At 35.5% G+C, this 16,589-nt stretch overlaps 2 protein-coding genes across 2 annotated transcripts; one reads left to right on the forward strand and one right to left on the reverse strand.

The window, feature by feature from the left end:
• Positions 1-862: 862 nt before the first annotated feature.
• On the reverse strand, positions 863-5,718 carry LOC135696406 (small ribosomal subunit protein RACK1). The gene is made up of 5 exons (XM_065215789.2): positions 5,518-5,718; positions 3,854-4,025; positions 2,942-3,089; positions 2,225-2,572; positions 863-1,122 (listed from the first exon to the last, which is right to left on the reverse strand). The coding sequence occupies exons 1-5, from the start codon at positions 5,624-5,626 to the stop codon at positions 946-948; spliced, it is 954 nt and encodes a 317-aa protein (XP_065071861.1). The 5' UTR covers positions 5,627-5,718; the 3' UTR covers positions 863-945.
• Positions 5,719-7,179: 1,461 nt separating this feature from the next.
• LOC135696362 (codanin-1) lies at positions 7,180-11,756 on the forward strand. Its single transcript, XM_065215736.2, has one exon. It carries the CDS (start codon positions 7,653-7,655, stop codon positions 10,785-10,787), a length of 3,135 nt encoding a protein of 1,044 aa, XP_065071808.2. The 5' UTR covers positions 7,180-7,652; the 3' UTR covers positions 10,788-11,756.
• The last annotated feature ends 4,833 nt before the right edge of the window (positions 11,757-16,589 follow it).

Genomic DNA, 16,589 nt, shown 5'->3' on the forward strand with positions numbered 1-16,589 from the left:
AGCTAAGTCCCCATTTCCGAGCAGTTACCAACTACTGGGTATCACAAGCTGGTGCTATAATTTTGGCCAGTCTTTTTATTTCTATTTCATCCATTGGTAAGAAATTTTTGAAGGGTGTTTCGATATTTTTTAGAATTTTTACCGAAAGTTAACTGCTTGAAGTAAAGGCAGATGCATCTTTCAAGAAAATGGGATGTGACTACAATAACTTTTCTCCTAGAATAGACAAATAGACTTTTTAAAGGAATAACAGATCTGTTATTTTGACATGTCAAAAAAACATACATGAAACCCACACTTTTTAAATATTTAGAGGAACGTTTTTATCAAAAACTTAAACGTCTAGTAGTACTATTAATTTGAAGCTTTTCACTCTACCAATGCCACAGGTTTTGATGCTTTTAAGGCTACAGCCTCTAAACGTGCTTCTGAGTCTAACTTTTCTATAAATATGTTGATGTTGGTTTAATGTAAGGTTTATGTTGATTAGACATGAGAACAAGATCACCAGTTTTTAAAAGCAGCATAGTATCTGAGTTTATTATGTCGTTGCCATAACAAAATCACATCTCTTGAGGAAGCAACTTACCTATCAATGTACAATCTAGTGAACAGTTATGTACAATCTAGTGAACAGTTTTAGAGAAATAGATGTATCCTACTAACTAACTAACTGATTTATTATATGCTTTCTTATCCTAAAATCCTTTTCATTGATATTAAAGGCGCTTTTGCATTTGGTGCTGATTTTAGATACCTGTGAATAGAAGAAGATACTTCAGTTCTTCTATGCACAGTTCACATTCCTTGTTTATCAAACTTTCAACCCTTGTTTATCAAACTATCAATAAAGGAAAAGAGATGACACAAGAAAACAATTATTACAATATTTCTGTTTTTAGAATTTTCTAAATTCATTGCATTTTGGTATGCTTGTTGAGAGTTTTATACATTCTTTTGAACCTGCCATACACGAATGACATTGTCAGTGTAGCCAGCAAACAGGGTCTGTCCATCTGCTGACCAAGCAAGAGATTTGCAGTCAGCGCCTTTGTCTTTGCCTGAGCTCATGCTGATGACCTCTAGTTTCAGCTCGTCAACAACAGATTTAGATTCCAAATCCTGTAAACAACAGTAAAACATCACCAAAATGAAAACACCTTCACAGAGAATCCCACTTACCATACATATGTTTATAGTATCAAGTTTCAAATGGATGTCCTTGCACATAACACCAATTAATTAAAACTTACTGTCATACTTTTGGAGAGAAAAACAGAGAAGGTCATAGCAAATAAAGTAGCTTGAAAACAACTATGATTGGTAGAAATCATGTATGCAGGCCTTCCTGGGAATAAATTAGCACATGAGAAAAAATGGGACTTAGCTTTTACAAGCACTGGGCTAGAAGATGATTGCAAATTGTCATATAATAATGGTTTCTGCAGCCTAAGAATGAAGTTTACCAGACTACTACTAGCTCTGATGCAACAATAATTTTTTCTGTGTTTCAAAATGATTACGGGGACTCAGGACAGTTGGCAAGACCGGTAAAACATATAAAAAACAACACCAAACAATTTCTTGCTTTTTTGTCACCTTTTTAGTTTCCGATGCTTTGGTTAAAAACAAAAAAATTATAACAAAAATAGGCGTGCGATTAAACACACTCCTTGGTATGGGGAAGCATGTACCAGCACCTGCGAGTGCGATCGAACAGCTTTCCCAGGAAGGCCTGTGTATAGGAAGATTCAGATCCTTTCGTATTTCTAACCAATTAAACTTTTGTTCAAGACAAAAAGCCCAAAGTCAAAGACATTTGTACCAATAGATTCCATTTATGTAAGGTTCTCCACTCTCCCTTTGGTGTTATGTACAATGTAGGCAAAAGATATAACAACAAGTCATTCAAACAGATAACTGCATTATTTACTGCCTTCAGAAGAACCTGTTTTCAAAGGCAACACATTGGATACCTCAAAGTGAGCTGGTAGGTTTTCATCATAAAGCAGTTTCTATCAGCACTGGGTTTGAAGTTAAACATTTAACACTCATTGTTTTCATTTCATCATCAACCAGCATTCATTTTTGCACCCAAAATTTGTTTATGAATGATTTTGTTCTTCTTCAAACAAAACAATGTAATGCAGCATGAGATTAATTGTTCCGAACTGCTTTTGGCAAAATAAATCAAAAGATTTAACAATGGATTGATTATACTCACCCAAATCTTGATGCTAGGCCCAGTAGCAGCACAGAGCCAATACCTGTTAGGACTGAAACACAGTGCAGAGATAGCATCACCACTGTCCAAGGTATACAAGTGCTTGCCATCATTGAGATCCCAAAGCATTGCAAGGCCATCTTTTCCACCAGAAGCACAAAGGGAACCATCAGGTGAGACTGTTACTGTATTCAAGTATCCATTATGTCCATAGTGGTTGGTCTTCAGTTTGCAGTTGGTAAGGTTCCAAACTTTGACAACTTTGTCCCAACCAGCAGAAACAATAATTGGGTTTGAGGTGTTTGGCGAAAATCGTACAGCAGAGACCCATTCTGTGTGTGAATCATCCTTTGAAAAAAAACAGAAAAGTATATACAAGTTTATGAAATGATACATGGTAAAGGTTGACAAGTCAAGGTGTACTTATATGCCTGATAGATATAAAAAGCAAATCTATACATAAAACAGACAACACCCAAACATTTTTCAGTACATTGAACATGAAACCAAATTGCTAACATCTCAGTGGTTTAAGGGAATCAAAACATCACAAAAAGCAACATCTCCATTAAATGGAATTAAGCTGATGTTTCTGCTCTGTTTCAGTTTGCAAAATGTTTAAACCTTTCTTAGTGAACCTTTCAAATTTTGCTTGTCCATTCTAAGTTGGATCCAAGCTTGACTGAGCTACAACTGTGTAAAAATAAAAACACATACAGTGATGGTGTACTTGCAGACTCCTAAGGTGTTCCATAGTTTGATTGTCTTGTCCCTTGATCCAGAAACAATTTGTCTGTTGTCAGCAGAGAATGCCACACTCATGACATCTTTGGTATGTCCAACAAATCTTCTTGTAGTTTTACCTCTGAAAAGACAAAACAAATCCGATGTAGCATGCACCATATTCAGGTAGCTTGCTTTCTCCAACATGAATTCAAATGTGAAAGTACTCTTTACAAAATCAACTATCTCTTTACTTTTAATCATTACAAGAGTGGTTGTAAATGCTGCTTTGATTTATTTCATTACTGAAATCTTGTTCACATGCTTAAGATTATGAGCATTTTAAATCTAAAACCTGTCTACTCAGCTGGAGATATAAAAAAATGTGTATTATTGAAAAGAGTTTAAAACTGTTTGTCAATTTTACTAGAAGCAGCCTAGACTAAAAATTAACAGATACTTTGCTGAACAAACCCTAACAAAAAATACAGGTTTAAAAAAACATGAACTTATTTGTCACTTTTCAGATAGTGGTAGTTTCAAAGGTGAAAAAATGTTTACCACCTCAAAGTGAGCTGGTTGGTTTTCATCATTAAAGTGACATCCATTGCATCATATCAATAACAACGATTTCCTTAGGAGGAGTTCGTCTCTCAAGCAAAATGGTTCCTTAGCCATTTTCAAGAACAGTGTTTATTAATTTTTTGCTACACACACCCTGGCAGCAGTGGCAGACACCTGGAATGGCTATTGATGTATTCAAAAGAAGGTTTTTAAAGATCTTTTTAACTAGCAATATCATTCTAACAAAAAGCCTTGCCATGAACGCTTTATGCTCCTGAATAGTTTTCAGCAAAATAATTATTAATATGAAAAAGTTTAAAAATTTGTTTATGTTATACATACGTGTTAAGGTCCCACAGCCTAAGGGTGTTATCCCAGGAACCAGACAGAGCAAACTGTCCATCTGAAGACATGACAACATCTGACACAAAGTGATTGTGTCCTTTCAAGCATCGTTTGGGGAAGCCATAATTCATCTCATCTCTTGTCAATTCCCAGAGAATCAAAGTTTTATCTGAAACAGAATGAAACTATGAAGTTTTTGCACGCATCAAATCTAAGAAATTCATTAATGTCAACTGATTTGTCACTTTTCAGAAAAATAAAAGTTTCAAGGGTGAAAATATTTTTTATCCACCTCAAAGTGAGCTGGTTGGTTTCATCAGTAAAGTGACATTTATACAAACTCAGTGCTTGAACCAAGATAACACAAAAGAAACTGAGAAAGTCTCACTAAAATTCACTGCTTTCTCAAACCTTCCCAGGGGTCATACCCTGTCTTCAAAATGCTTATTCCCAACATACTTGTCAAAAAACACCATTCTAAAAGCCATTTTCTGATCCCATCATTGATGAAGCCTACAAACACCAATTTTGTGGTGTATTAATAGGCTTTGCAATGGAAAAATGGTGGGATGGAAAAAGTTACAAAGTTGAGAACTCGTCTTTTTCAGGTGCAAAGTCTTCAGTCTGGATAAGAAAAGCATTACTGCCACTGCACAAGTAAATTAAGGGGGTTGTAATTTAAGTGTGGTCATTCAAGCAAATACAGACTGAAAAATAACAGAAATATTACAACCCCCTGGCTGATTTTGCTACTTTTCCAACTGTTTATAAGACCTTTAACTTCATCATAAACTTGCTTTGAAGTTTCATTTCTTGAAGATATTAAACGTTGGAACTATGATGGTGATATTTACATTGCTAATTTTTATTATGTTTTTATTAAATATGTTAACAACCCTTATTGTCTTTATTATATTTTTTGAAAAATAACACAATGTAGTCAGTAACATGAGTTGACCTGAATGGTGAAAAATGCTATGCCATATAATTAAAAATTGATAAATATTGCAAATGGCTAAGGGAAAAAATTATGACTTGTGACTTCAGAAATAAAATTTTAGTTCCTCCATGTGTAGTTCAGTGCCTTTACTACATACAGTGACTTATAACTTCCTTCACAAAAAACAAATATCTAATTAGGCCTACAAATATTTATAAAAATCTATGAGAAATTGCATTCACTATTAATGTCTTAAAATTCTGTGCAACCATAACATAAAAACCTTTTTCGATTCTTATTTTCCTAAATGATGTCAGGTTATGATACGACAGATAATAAGATAAGAGGCATGGCTTGAAGCCTTTGTGCTTCAGGGTCGAATAAATTAGGAAATGAGACTTACTTTAGTTGAATACAATAAACGAAATTGCGCTAACCAAAAGCCGGTTTTTCAAATATTCATAAATATTATTCAAAATTCTGAATGACGATGAGGTGGGGGGCTATCCCCTGTATCATCCCTAACTTTGGAACGAACAAACATTGTCGATAGACAAGTACTTTTTTTATATTTACAAGCACGTTTTGCAGGAGACTAGCTCAGATATGACAAATACATTTAAGAGCTAGTTAGTATTTTATTTTGTGCGACAAGATTTCAGACATAAATGAATTAGAAAACCAATCAAAATATATTTTAAAAGTAACAGATAACGCTTACCTCTTGAGCAAGACAAAATTTGATCGGGAGTTAATGGAGTTGTGGCTATTTGCTCAACCCATCCAGTATGGCCTTTTAGTGTTCCTTTTAATCGCATCTGTTCTCCCATTTTGAGGCCGTATGTCGTGGATATAGAAAGATTTAGATTGTGGGGCAACAGCCAAGCTAGGCCTAATATTCCACGATTTTAAGAGGAATATTGCGGGTGCTGTGGCGGAGGTATGGAACGGGAAAGCGCCTGCGCAATGACGCAAATCTTGTAGACAGTCGACAAAAAGCAAGTTTTATCTTTTGGAGTTTAAAATTTCAAGACACTTATATAACGAAGGCAAAACTCAAAACGCAAAATTATCGACGAAATCACTGCCATTCCTGGGAACTTTCACCAGATATCTTTCCCATGGGCATTGCATTTTTTATGCTAAAAGAATGTCAGCTTTCATAAGCTAAGATGACAACAACCTAAAATTGACAAAAATGTTCTGAAATGGACTTGAATTACTTTGATATTTAAAGTAGTGACCAAGATATTCACGATGGATACGTACCAACTTTGAATAATCCCACGAAGAGTCGTCTAGTTCAATTAAAGGACTGAAAAGTTACACAGAAAAATGGCGTGATTTGTTATGAACTCGAAGATCTAGCTTACCTTTTACTTACAAGGTCGCTTTAAATCTATTTGACTATTTTGAAATAAACGCATAGACCAGTTAATGAAAAATATACCCTAAAAATCTTGCAAGAAGTTTTAACCTATTTGTTTCAGTGAAAAACTTTTCTTTTCAATATTGCAAGCTTACGTTTTGACTTCTTCACTCCTTGCCCACAGTATATGACTGTGATCATCGTTAGCTGTAAAATGGTTGGAAAATGATCGGGCTTTTGGGATATATTTTCAAAAAGAGTTTTGAAAAAAATTTGATGATGGGTAAAACGATCCCAGATCTGTTTTACCCAAACATCTACAATGTTTACCCACTTCTTTAGGCTGGGGAGGAAGAAGAAGAAGGTCCAGGATAAGAAGGTCCAGGAGAAGAAGGTCCAGGAGAAGAAGGTCCAGGAGAAAAAGGTCCAGGAGAAGAAGGTCTAGGCGAAGAAGAGCCAGAAGATTCCACGTAATGGTTGCACATATTTTTAGCACTTTGAGCTATCTACTTATTTTGAAAGCAAAAAAGATTTAAGAAATATTCATCTATTTGTGAAGGAGCCTTCAAGGAGAACGTTTGCACCTGAATCCAAGTTTATTGCAAATGATCACAACTAGCTTTACTTCGACCATTGTGGAATCCTTTCGGTACTTTGGTTTGCAGCTATCTTTACTTCATCTATTTGTAAATCCATTTGGTTTGCAGCTATCAATTGTCTAGGTTCATTTAGGTTCAAAGAGAATGCGAACGGCGCACTGATCGATTATTCTGGTCGATTATTAACGTACACTCTACTTCCAGGGTCGAGAAATATCGAATATCTACGTCTTTGAAAAGGGGGTTGGCATGCCCAGTTAGAGTGGCAAAGTAATGTCTTCATAAAAAGACATTATCAGTGCTTTTAAATTTTTGATTCAGAAAGAGCACGGTGAAGGACGTAATTTAAATTTGCTGTAGATTTCTTATGATACGTACTGTAAGGTCAATGAAAAATTTCTTACTGTTATTTAGCCTTGGTTATCTGTAATCATGGGGCTATATCTCGAACATATCTAACTTATTTTGCACATTCAGTTCAGAGTTGTTTTATGGTTTTCTCTCGGGTTATACTTTCGAAATCCAAAATTCTAAAAATAGATTTTGTGACGTCATCATTTCATTAGAAGCGAGGCTGCAATTATGCTGGCCTAAGAAATGAAAACTGGCTCGGTGCTTTCATGTGTGCGTAAGGTCTGTTATTGCTATTTACGCAAAGATCGATACAAAGCATAATCAAGCTTTCACAAGCTTACCCATATTTCTTCGAAAAGATCATGGAAAGGTCACAAATCTAATTCGGAGAAGGACTAAATCAAAAGGACACCAGCAAGAGGCCTGGCTTACCACCAGATTTTTGGCGGGAAATGCTCGCCCGGCTTGTCCCAGGCAAGTACACTGTACTGTTATTCGAAATTCTGTTTGTTACTTTAAACCTCACGTCAATAAATGGCTGAGGATCTCCTAAATGCTCTAATAGAGGGATCAATCGATCACAATGCAATTATTAATGGGATTAAGCATGATGAAATTTCATCGAACGTCAACATTCAACTACAACTGCATCAGGATGAGTTCAGTATCGTGAGAGAGTTTGTGCCACATTTTCTGAATTTCGTAAAGGGCAAACTTTCACGCAACCTTTCAGAACAACAACTAGCTTCTTGCTCGCCTAAGAGGTCTGCTTCTTTAAGTGCAGCTAGTCGAAAAAATGGAATTCGTACGCGAACAAGTTTGACATCACGTTTCAACAATGAAGATGAGAAGCAAAAATCAAAAAGTTTTGACGGAGGTTCCAAGTCTCTTGAAAATTCTCTATCGTTCAGATCAAAGGAGAATGGTAGTAAAAGCTTGAATAGAAAGGGGAACCATTTGAAGAAACCAAAGAGGGTGGGCCTAAATGGTATAAACACCAGCAATGAGCCAATGCCAGAGAAGAAATTCATTTCAAGAGGTTTTGATGAAAATAACAAGTTAATGCACTCTCCACTCACTTCAACGCCACAAATAAACAGGCAAAATCAGAAAAGAAGGATTACACCTACTCTTGTTACTCCAGACAAAGAGCCACTACAGAAAAATAATGAAACTAGAAGTCTTTTTGAAAGCTCACCAGTGATAGATATTTCTGAGTCAAGTTTAGATTCTAGCGAATCATCTTGCAACAGTTCACTGTTTGAAAAGAAAATTAAAAACTTTGAGAAGTCAATGAGAAATAGAAAGCGAAACACAAACAAGATCCCTCTATCAGCTTTCCTTTCCAGCGAAGAGAAGAAAATACCAGCTGTATTAGCCACCTCAACACCAAATGAAATAGCTTCAGAAATCAAAATGTTGTCAGTTAATGAAAGCTTAGAGGAATCTTCTGAAATTAATCAAAGTGTTGATCAGTCTTCCAGTATGTGTCTTAAAGAGTCCTTCATCGATGAATATTCAGATGTTGTTTCTATTGAACATATATCAGACAAGAAACAGTTGGATGCCTTTGTTGAGGTTTATAAATTTATATTGCTTGAAAACCTGATCAGTAATATTTGTATGGAGCTATATTTCCTGTTCAGTGTTGTTAATTGCAATATTAGAGATAATCAACCAAAAGAAAAGGATGAAGTAATATTTGAATCTGTTGAAAGCTGTATTTATTTTGCTGCCAAAGTTCTTGATGGAGTAACCTCATTGACTGCAATATTGGATATGGGAACACTCATTCAGATTTCACAGAACAAGAGATTACAAAGTTTTGCACCAGATCTAGTCCAGTTTTCAAAGATTGAGCTGAATGAATTGGGATCATCAAGTGGCTCAAGTATTAAATTGTTTAACACCTCAACATCTCTTGGTGTTCCATTTCTTATTGAAGGACACAATCGCAAGACGTTTATAAGTGATCGCCATTTTTATTCATTTTCTAAGATGAGGGACAAGTTTTATGGGCTGGTACGAGTTTGGGAAGAAAATCACGCCAACCATGCATGGCATCTGGAAAAAGAGCTTGGTGAACAGTTTCAAAGTTTTTTCTTTGAATTCAGAGAATTCCCTGCTTATGCACAGTTCAGCCAGCTTTTTGTTGCACAGCTAATAGAACTTGGCTCACAAGACTTTTCTGTAATTGGAAATAGAGACAACAGTGTATCTACTAGCCTCCTTACATACATGAAAGAGACCAACCCTGAAAAGCTACAGCAGCTACAAAAAAGATTTGTGGTACCAATGATATTGCAGGGACCTTGCCCAAAGCCATACTTCTCAGATGCAGAAATGTTTTTCAGACTGTTTGCTGAAAGGTCTTGCAATTATCATTTCTCAATGCATTTGAAGGATGCATTACTCTTTCATCTGCTTGAGATAAATAAGTCCGACTTTCAATTGGAAAGTGGGAATTTGGAAAGCAATGAGGACACAGATTCTATGCAGCAAGTAAGAAGAGATTATTCAATGCATATCGCAAAGGCAAGAACCCTTGCTAAATTTTTAGGATTTGTTGTCTTTTCTCCATATGAAACAGACAGCAGGTCAAAAAGCCAAACAGATGAATTTGGAGAAGCAAAAGCAGACGTTCAGCCATTTGATCCACATGCAATTTTGTGTCAAGCTAACCAGACTAGAAGGTTGATTGTTACAATACCATGGCTTGTACTGTATTTAAGTATGATGGATGAATTGTCACTGAAACGAAAAACCAATTTGTCCACTTTTCAAAACTTGGCTTCCTTCTACAGATTACCTTGTTATAAGTTCAAAGAAAAAGGCACATTTCTTAATCATGTTTTCATTCTTCTCCATCTTGGGTGGCTGTTTGAACAGCCAAAGATATCTGCAGAAATTCCTTTTTACCAAATGCTTGTACAAAAAAAGGATGGTTATAAAGATTCACCAAAGGATTGTCTTTCTTTAGATGACAGTGGCATTATTTCAAAGTCAGTCCTGATAAGATTTTGCCCATATCTCAGTGAGTTAAAATCAGTTTTGATGAGCACAGGAGTAGGTGCAGTTAGAAAGATAAAACCACTGACACACACAGAAAAGATATCTTCTTCTGTTGATACAAAACAACAGCTAAAAGATACAATGATTCACGACTTCTTCAAATTCAAGCCTAAATATTTCAAGGAAACCACAGATTTTGTAGCTGAGAGATTTTGCAGCAATATGAAGGCAAAGGCTGTAACAGAACTCATCCCAGATGCTGTGAAAAAGGCTGTTGACTATATTGAGAGAAACATTGTAACTGGTGTTGATGATGTTGTAGAGTTTGGTGATTTAAAGCAGAAAAATGATCCATTTTTTAAGCAAGCACTTTTGTCATCAAAGTCAGAGCTTGTTAATGCTTTCATTTGCCACTTTCGTGAACATTGCGGTACCAATGCTTTTGTGGTACTTTCAAAATTACTGACAGATGACATTCATGTGAAAGTTGTTGAAGCAGCTGCAAAAATTGTATGTCATGATGTTTTACAGGAACTTAGAAAGTGGATTGATCACAAGTTGACTGAAACATTTGAAAAGGAACTATTTGCAGCCTACACTAGACTTCTGATGGGTCGAGTGAAAAGACACAACAAATCAGTCAATGAGTCTCATTGATGATGACTTTTAATGTAAAACCAAGTTTTCAAGTTTAGTAATGTATGTAGTTTGCTCTTTAATTTTAGAATTATGTTTTCAGGTATTTGCTAAATTTTATTTGAAATAGCCATAATAGGATACTTAAAGGCTCCGTATGATCAATTTTTGAATCTTTGATATTTTAAACTTTACTCTCCTTTTAAATTTATTATAGTGATAAACGTTATAACTGCAAAGCCCTACAATATAATGTTATTTCTAAAACATGCCTGCCTTTAACAACAGAATTTGCTAAACTTAAAATTTTCTTCCCTCAAGTCTCTTAAGCTGGATACACTTTATGTTGACTATTATGATGATTTTTGATAGATTCAAATATCCTTATTTAATCCACTTAGATCTCTTAAATGGGTTAATTAGCTCTTAAGCCTTTTATTATCATTGCTATTATCATTGCAGTAAATATGTTTGAAATGTACATAGCTAGGGATGGATTTTAGCGGCAATGATTGGAGGTGGGGGTGTTAGATGATGATTTTATTTTGCTGTCACACCCTTCATGTGACTGGAAAACGATGGAAACGCCCATTTTTGAAATTAAGTTTGTAACTTTAATATAAGGAAGATAGATAAAGTAATTTTTTGCATCATTTCGATACTACTGTATATCAAAATTGCTTTTTACAGAATTAAAGCAAAGTTTACAGAAGAACACAATATTATTAGCATCACACCTCCACATCCCCCGGTAAATCTGTCTTTATATATAGTCTTTATATAAACTAGGCTGGCCATAAAATTCATAAGTTTTAATAAGAATAGTTTAAATAGATTGATCTTTATTTTCATATCCTTTATTTTTGATAACTGATCCTTTGCTTTTGTTTTTTATCATAGCTTTATTCTCAACCGTGTTGACAACTCACGTTTTTCAGTCATGTCATTTCATTGATTATATGTTTTGTATGAGCTCTATGTTTTAATATCAGATTGCATTTTTATTCATGTCTTTCTCTAAAATAACTTGGGTTTGCTAGCTGTTATTTCTAATCACTTGCCAATTATTTGTAACTAGTTATCCAGAACTCGGATTATTTTCATATTTTTATAGACTACCATTGCTCTGCCTTTTGTTTCACATTTCCCTTTTGCAACTACCATGATTGCTGAAAGCCCTTGGAAATCTGGATATTATTTTTTTCTTATCGTTTATTTTCTCCAGCATTACAACCCTCTTGCCCTTGCCCTCAGGAACAACGCTAACAGTGTCTTGGCAGTCGTCATTTATAGGTCACATGACTAATACACGTGGCGTATATGGTATATAACATGACTTCAAAGTTTGCGTACCTTAAAGAGGCAAATTATGTGCTTAAGAAATTTTCATGGAAGACTATTACCTCAGAATATGTCCTGTTTTGTGTATGAGACCTTCTCCACAATTTTGCGGAATGAATTTTCTGTTTTTTAACCCTTTACCCTACCAAATTTTTGAGGACTTTCCCTTAAATCCTCGAGCCCTTTAAGTCTTTTACGGAACAACCTAATATGGACACAGAGATGGTTCTTTTGCAAATGGCCACAAATGGCCGCGGTTATCAAGCAAGGGTGTATTACCTTTTCTGAAAACCAAAGAAATAGATTGGTTCGCAAAAGAGAGAGGACCCCTTTGCTGCTATGTGTTATCAAATTATGAAGGATGAAATCACAAACTTTCGAATAGTCTATACATCAAACTTACTTTTGTTTTCTCAACTAGTCAACCTAAAACATGTCAAAAGCTGATTGCTCTTCCATACGAATAAGTTCACCTTCATCAATTGCAAAGGTTCTTTTAAAGAAAAATCAGGGCTGCAAAAACCATTAGGGGAGACTGTTTTGCAAGAGTGAGTTTCAATTCTAAATATAATTAGTTGTTTGAAACTTTTTAACTGTACTGAAACGCTTAGGTTGTTGGTGACAGTCTTTAAATGAAGAAAAAAACATATGGTTCAAAATCCAGGTTTTACATCTTTAAAGAAATTGGTTTACTCCTTTATTGACTGTCTTTGTAGGCCTTTACGGCAAAATATAAGGCTTTACCTGGATTAAGCTGTTTATTGGCTGAAATTTGGAAGACTTCAAATAAATCATTAGCATTATTCCTATCAAAATGAGGAAATATATACCCATAATTGCATCTACTTGCCCAATTGTCAAAAATTCTTGTAGTCATATTATGGAAATATACCCCTCAAATTGGCACATTCGCGCTACTATATACCCAATTATTTAATCCTTCTTTCGAGTTCATAACGGGGTGGGGTTACTTCAACATTTTGGACTTGATGTAAAGAACACGCATTGACTGTAAAAGTTTTGCATTGGAAGAGATCAGTTCAAAGTATAGCCTTGAAAAAAGCAAACATTCTTCCTGATTCTCTCAATAGTAGCCACAGTCTATAGTCCAGTTACAAGCTAAGCTAAGGAGCTGTTGAAAGGCATAAAGAAAAATGATTTAGTCAAAGAACAATTGAAGAATTTTCAACACACAAAAATTTCAGAACTTTAAAGACTGTTAAATGTTAAGTTTCTAGTAACAGGGCCGCCGGAGCCAGGAGGGCCACGAGGGTACAGGGCACTCCTGTTTGCGAAAAGTATAAACAAGTGCCCCTTTTCGAAAAATATATTGCGTGTATTTTTTCACTGCCAGATATTCTGCCTTTAGAAACTAAGTAAAATAACATAACTCTGGAAGTTGTTGGAGGACCATTCACTGAAAATTCCTTAAATTTTTACTTGGTCTTGATGCAAGAAGCGCAAGCTCCTGTGATGAACAATATCAACTGCGAAGGAGACTGCCAGTTTCGCGAGAAAATTTTCTTAGTGTGCCTTCAGCAACAAAATCATTAGTGAAAGGTCCGATCAAGTCTCCGGTGGGCACAGTCAGTTGGTCCAATGTATATCGTGTGTGTTCTTGAAAGTAAAAACTGGACCCCTATCTCTGATTCTGGGTTGAGAAAAATGTACCCTATTATGTGCCTTTGCCAAAATTGTGTAACTTATTTCACTGAGAATATTCAAGCTTGAGCAGGAATTTTTGTTAAAATCAAATTTAGTGAACTCTATTTTTCACTGGGGATGTTAGAGCCATTAATTTTCTTAAACTTATGTCTAGGCAAGTTAAAAAGCAGAGTTCACTAAATTTGATTTTAACAACAATCCCTTATGATTCTTGACATATTTATTAACAAAATCAGACATCTGTTAAACTATAGCTGCGACATATTGCTTGCTTTACAACATTTTGTTCAATGTTTTTTATGAAGAAATGAAAAAGTTATGTCCCTGCAATGATTACATGCTAACAAAGACTTAACCAAAGATTTAATTTTTTTATCTAGGATTAGAACAATATACAAGACTAGACGAACTGCAAAATTTGTTGTACTTCAATATGCCAATGATTTACCCAAAAAATTATCTGCAACATCATATCAGTAAATTCCTGCCCTTTTTGTGCTTCCTCTGGCTGATTAAGAATGTAACTCTATTTTCAAGATTCTATGTCCCTGAATTCTAGCTTTTTTCAAATTTTCGGAATTCACATGTTTTACGTTTGACCAACTGACTGAGCCGCCCAGATCAATTTTAAGGAGAGTTAAAAACTTGTTTCGTTCATAAGACTGATGAGATAAACCTAATCAATGTTACAAATTGAATTTGCTTTGGCAGTGAAGAATGTGTCCGCACCTTCAGCCGATTGTGTGAAGATGACTTATCCATAAAATTTGTAGCTTTCGAAAAATATTCCATGGAGGCGAACACATTTATGTTTAAATGGGGATGGGAGGGTGCGAATACCAAGGGGGACTAAATTTTTAAATATATAAGTAAGAAAATTAAAATCATTATTCGAATAGGGCTGAAACTTTGTTTAGAAAGAGATAGGGACTGGAACTCGCTTTGAAGTACATAGAGACTAAGAATTAAAAAATTCCATTCAGTTCATATTTTGGGTTGGATTCGTTGGTATGTTGCAATAAATCTGAACATTTTTTTAGTATAATGCGCCTGCCACAAGTATGAAAGAAGGATGTGTGCCTGCTTCTTACCCAGGACCAAGTCCACTTACAATGCAAATTATAAGGAAAATAAGTACAGCGTATTGTAATAGAAGTATAAATCATACATGGAAGAGAGATTTACAATCTCAAAAACTTTGAAGGCCATGAGATGGAAAGCTATACAATTAATCATGATTAAGAGTGCGTGGTCTCTAAATGGAGTACATAGCCATGTCTGCTTTCAGCAAAGATAAATTTAACTTTATCCAACGTATGTAATTATTTTTATAAATGACTAAATTACCGTGAGGTCTGTACCATTTTTGGCACTTACTAAGGTTTCGGGAAAAAAATATTTGTTCTCTTTTTATTCGTTTTGGCCCCCCCCCCCTGTTCAACCCTGCGTCCGGTGGCACTGCGTAATAGTACTTTCAAAAGTCAAATAAATTGAACGCATTGCAGTTTTTTCCTTAAGAAGAATGGAACAAAACAAAATGCAAAGATTTCCTTTCAGTGTATCAGAACGTAATATTTTCCTTGTTGTTTGCTTTACGTTTCAATATCCAACCCCGAATTCAAAAGATTGTTCCTTAAGAGAATTTATGGCCAACTTTCAATGCTTCTAATTCTAAGCATAGTTCCAAGCAACAACATACAGGAGGGGCTGTGCTTTGATTTTAAACAGATGTGGCCATATAGAGGATAAGGTTTGTTTATCAATCATTAACAATGCTTCACACTGAAAAGTGTAGGGAACATGGTTTCATTGTACCCCTGTTGGTACGAGCCCTGTTATGTAGACAAAGCTTTAATTCCTATCTATAGCAAGTTGGCTCTAACCTCACAACGTTTACCTATTTACAGATCATAAATTCTTCCGTTTTTGAAGTAATGCCCCACATTTAGGACGGTGCTCATTTATAGATTTTGGGCAGAATGAAGACATTGACTTCTCCCTTGAACCGGGTTGATTGTTAGATGTTGTTTATCAAATGCTTTCAGCATTTTAAAGAATAGGAATATTTCTTCACTAATCTGGTTAGAGGTGGCTCCAGAGCAGCGGTAACGATCGGTTTTGAAAAACCTAGCATATTAGGACCTACAAACTGAAAAAGAACCAGGAACTTTGAACCAGGGTCAAAAACATGATCTCATTTTCCTCTCCTCCTAGCGTCCCGACCCGCTCATTTCCTTTGGCAGGGCTTTGCTACATCTCCATAACATTACCTGCTAAAAAGAAGGCCAGTTAGTTATTATTTCGATCATGAAAAGAGCATGAAAAGACGTCACTTCATAGTTTTTATTGAAGGGGGGGGGGGGGGGGGGGGAGAGGTTGATGCATTGAAAATTTTTGCCCTGGCAAAAGTTTAAAATGTGGGGAACTTGTACCCACTCAGGCCCTTGCCTAACTTTGCCTAACTTTGGGAGACGCGCAAAATAGAAAGTGAGTGCGGCAACCAGGGGCGGACTGGCTAATTTTTTTGGCCCAGGCAAATTTTGATCAAACCGGCCCACAATAATAGCAAATAAAAAACCCTCGGAAAATACAAGTGAATGTTAGCCTGTAAGGAAAACAAGTTTTTGAATTTAGTAATTTAGTGCATGGATGAATGCTGGTCAACAGAATATGGTTAACAGAACATGTTAAATATGTCATTTGCTGACTAAACAGTAAATAATGCTGGTCATCTCACTCATTGGTTTGACTCTGTTTCTTATTACAGTAACTTATATGTTGATAATGTGATCGTTCTGGACGAGGGGTAGCTCACTC

Source organism: Rhopilema esculentum, chromosome 17 (genome assembly GCF_057945365.1).
Source record: "Rhopilema esculentum isolate cy_ngs chromosome 17, ASM5794536v1, whole genome shotgun sequence".
NCBI lineage: Eukaryota > Metazoa > Cnidaria > Scyphozoa > Rhizostomeae > Rhizostomatidae > Rhopilema > Rhopilema esculentum.

What these genes read in the sequence shown, in the direction of transcription:
- LOC135696406 (XM_065215789.2), bottom strand. Translation starts at nt 5,626, where the DNA reads ATGGGAGAACAGATGCGATTAAAAGGAACACTAAAAGGCCATACTGGA. An exon ending in AATTTTGTCTTGCTCAAGAG is followed by an intron (nt 4,026 to 5,517) that starts GTAAGCGTTATC and finishes ATTCTGTTTCAG; the next exon opens with ATAAAACTTTGATTCTCTGG. An exon ending in GGCCTAGCATCAAGATTTGG is followed by an intron (nt 1,123 to 2,224) that starts GTGAGTATAATC and finishes TGTTGTTTACAG; the next exon opens with GATTTGGAATCTAAATCTGT.
- LOC135696362 (XM_065215736.2), top strand. Translation starts at nt 7,653, where the DNA reads ATGGCTGAGGATCTCCTAAATGCTCTAATAGAGGGATCAATCGATCAC.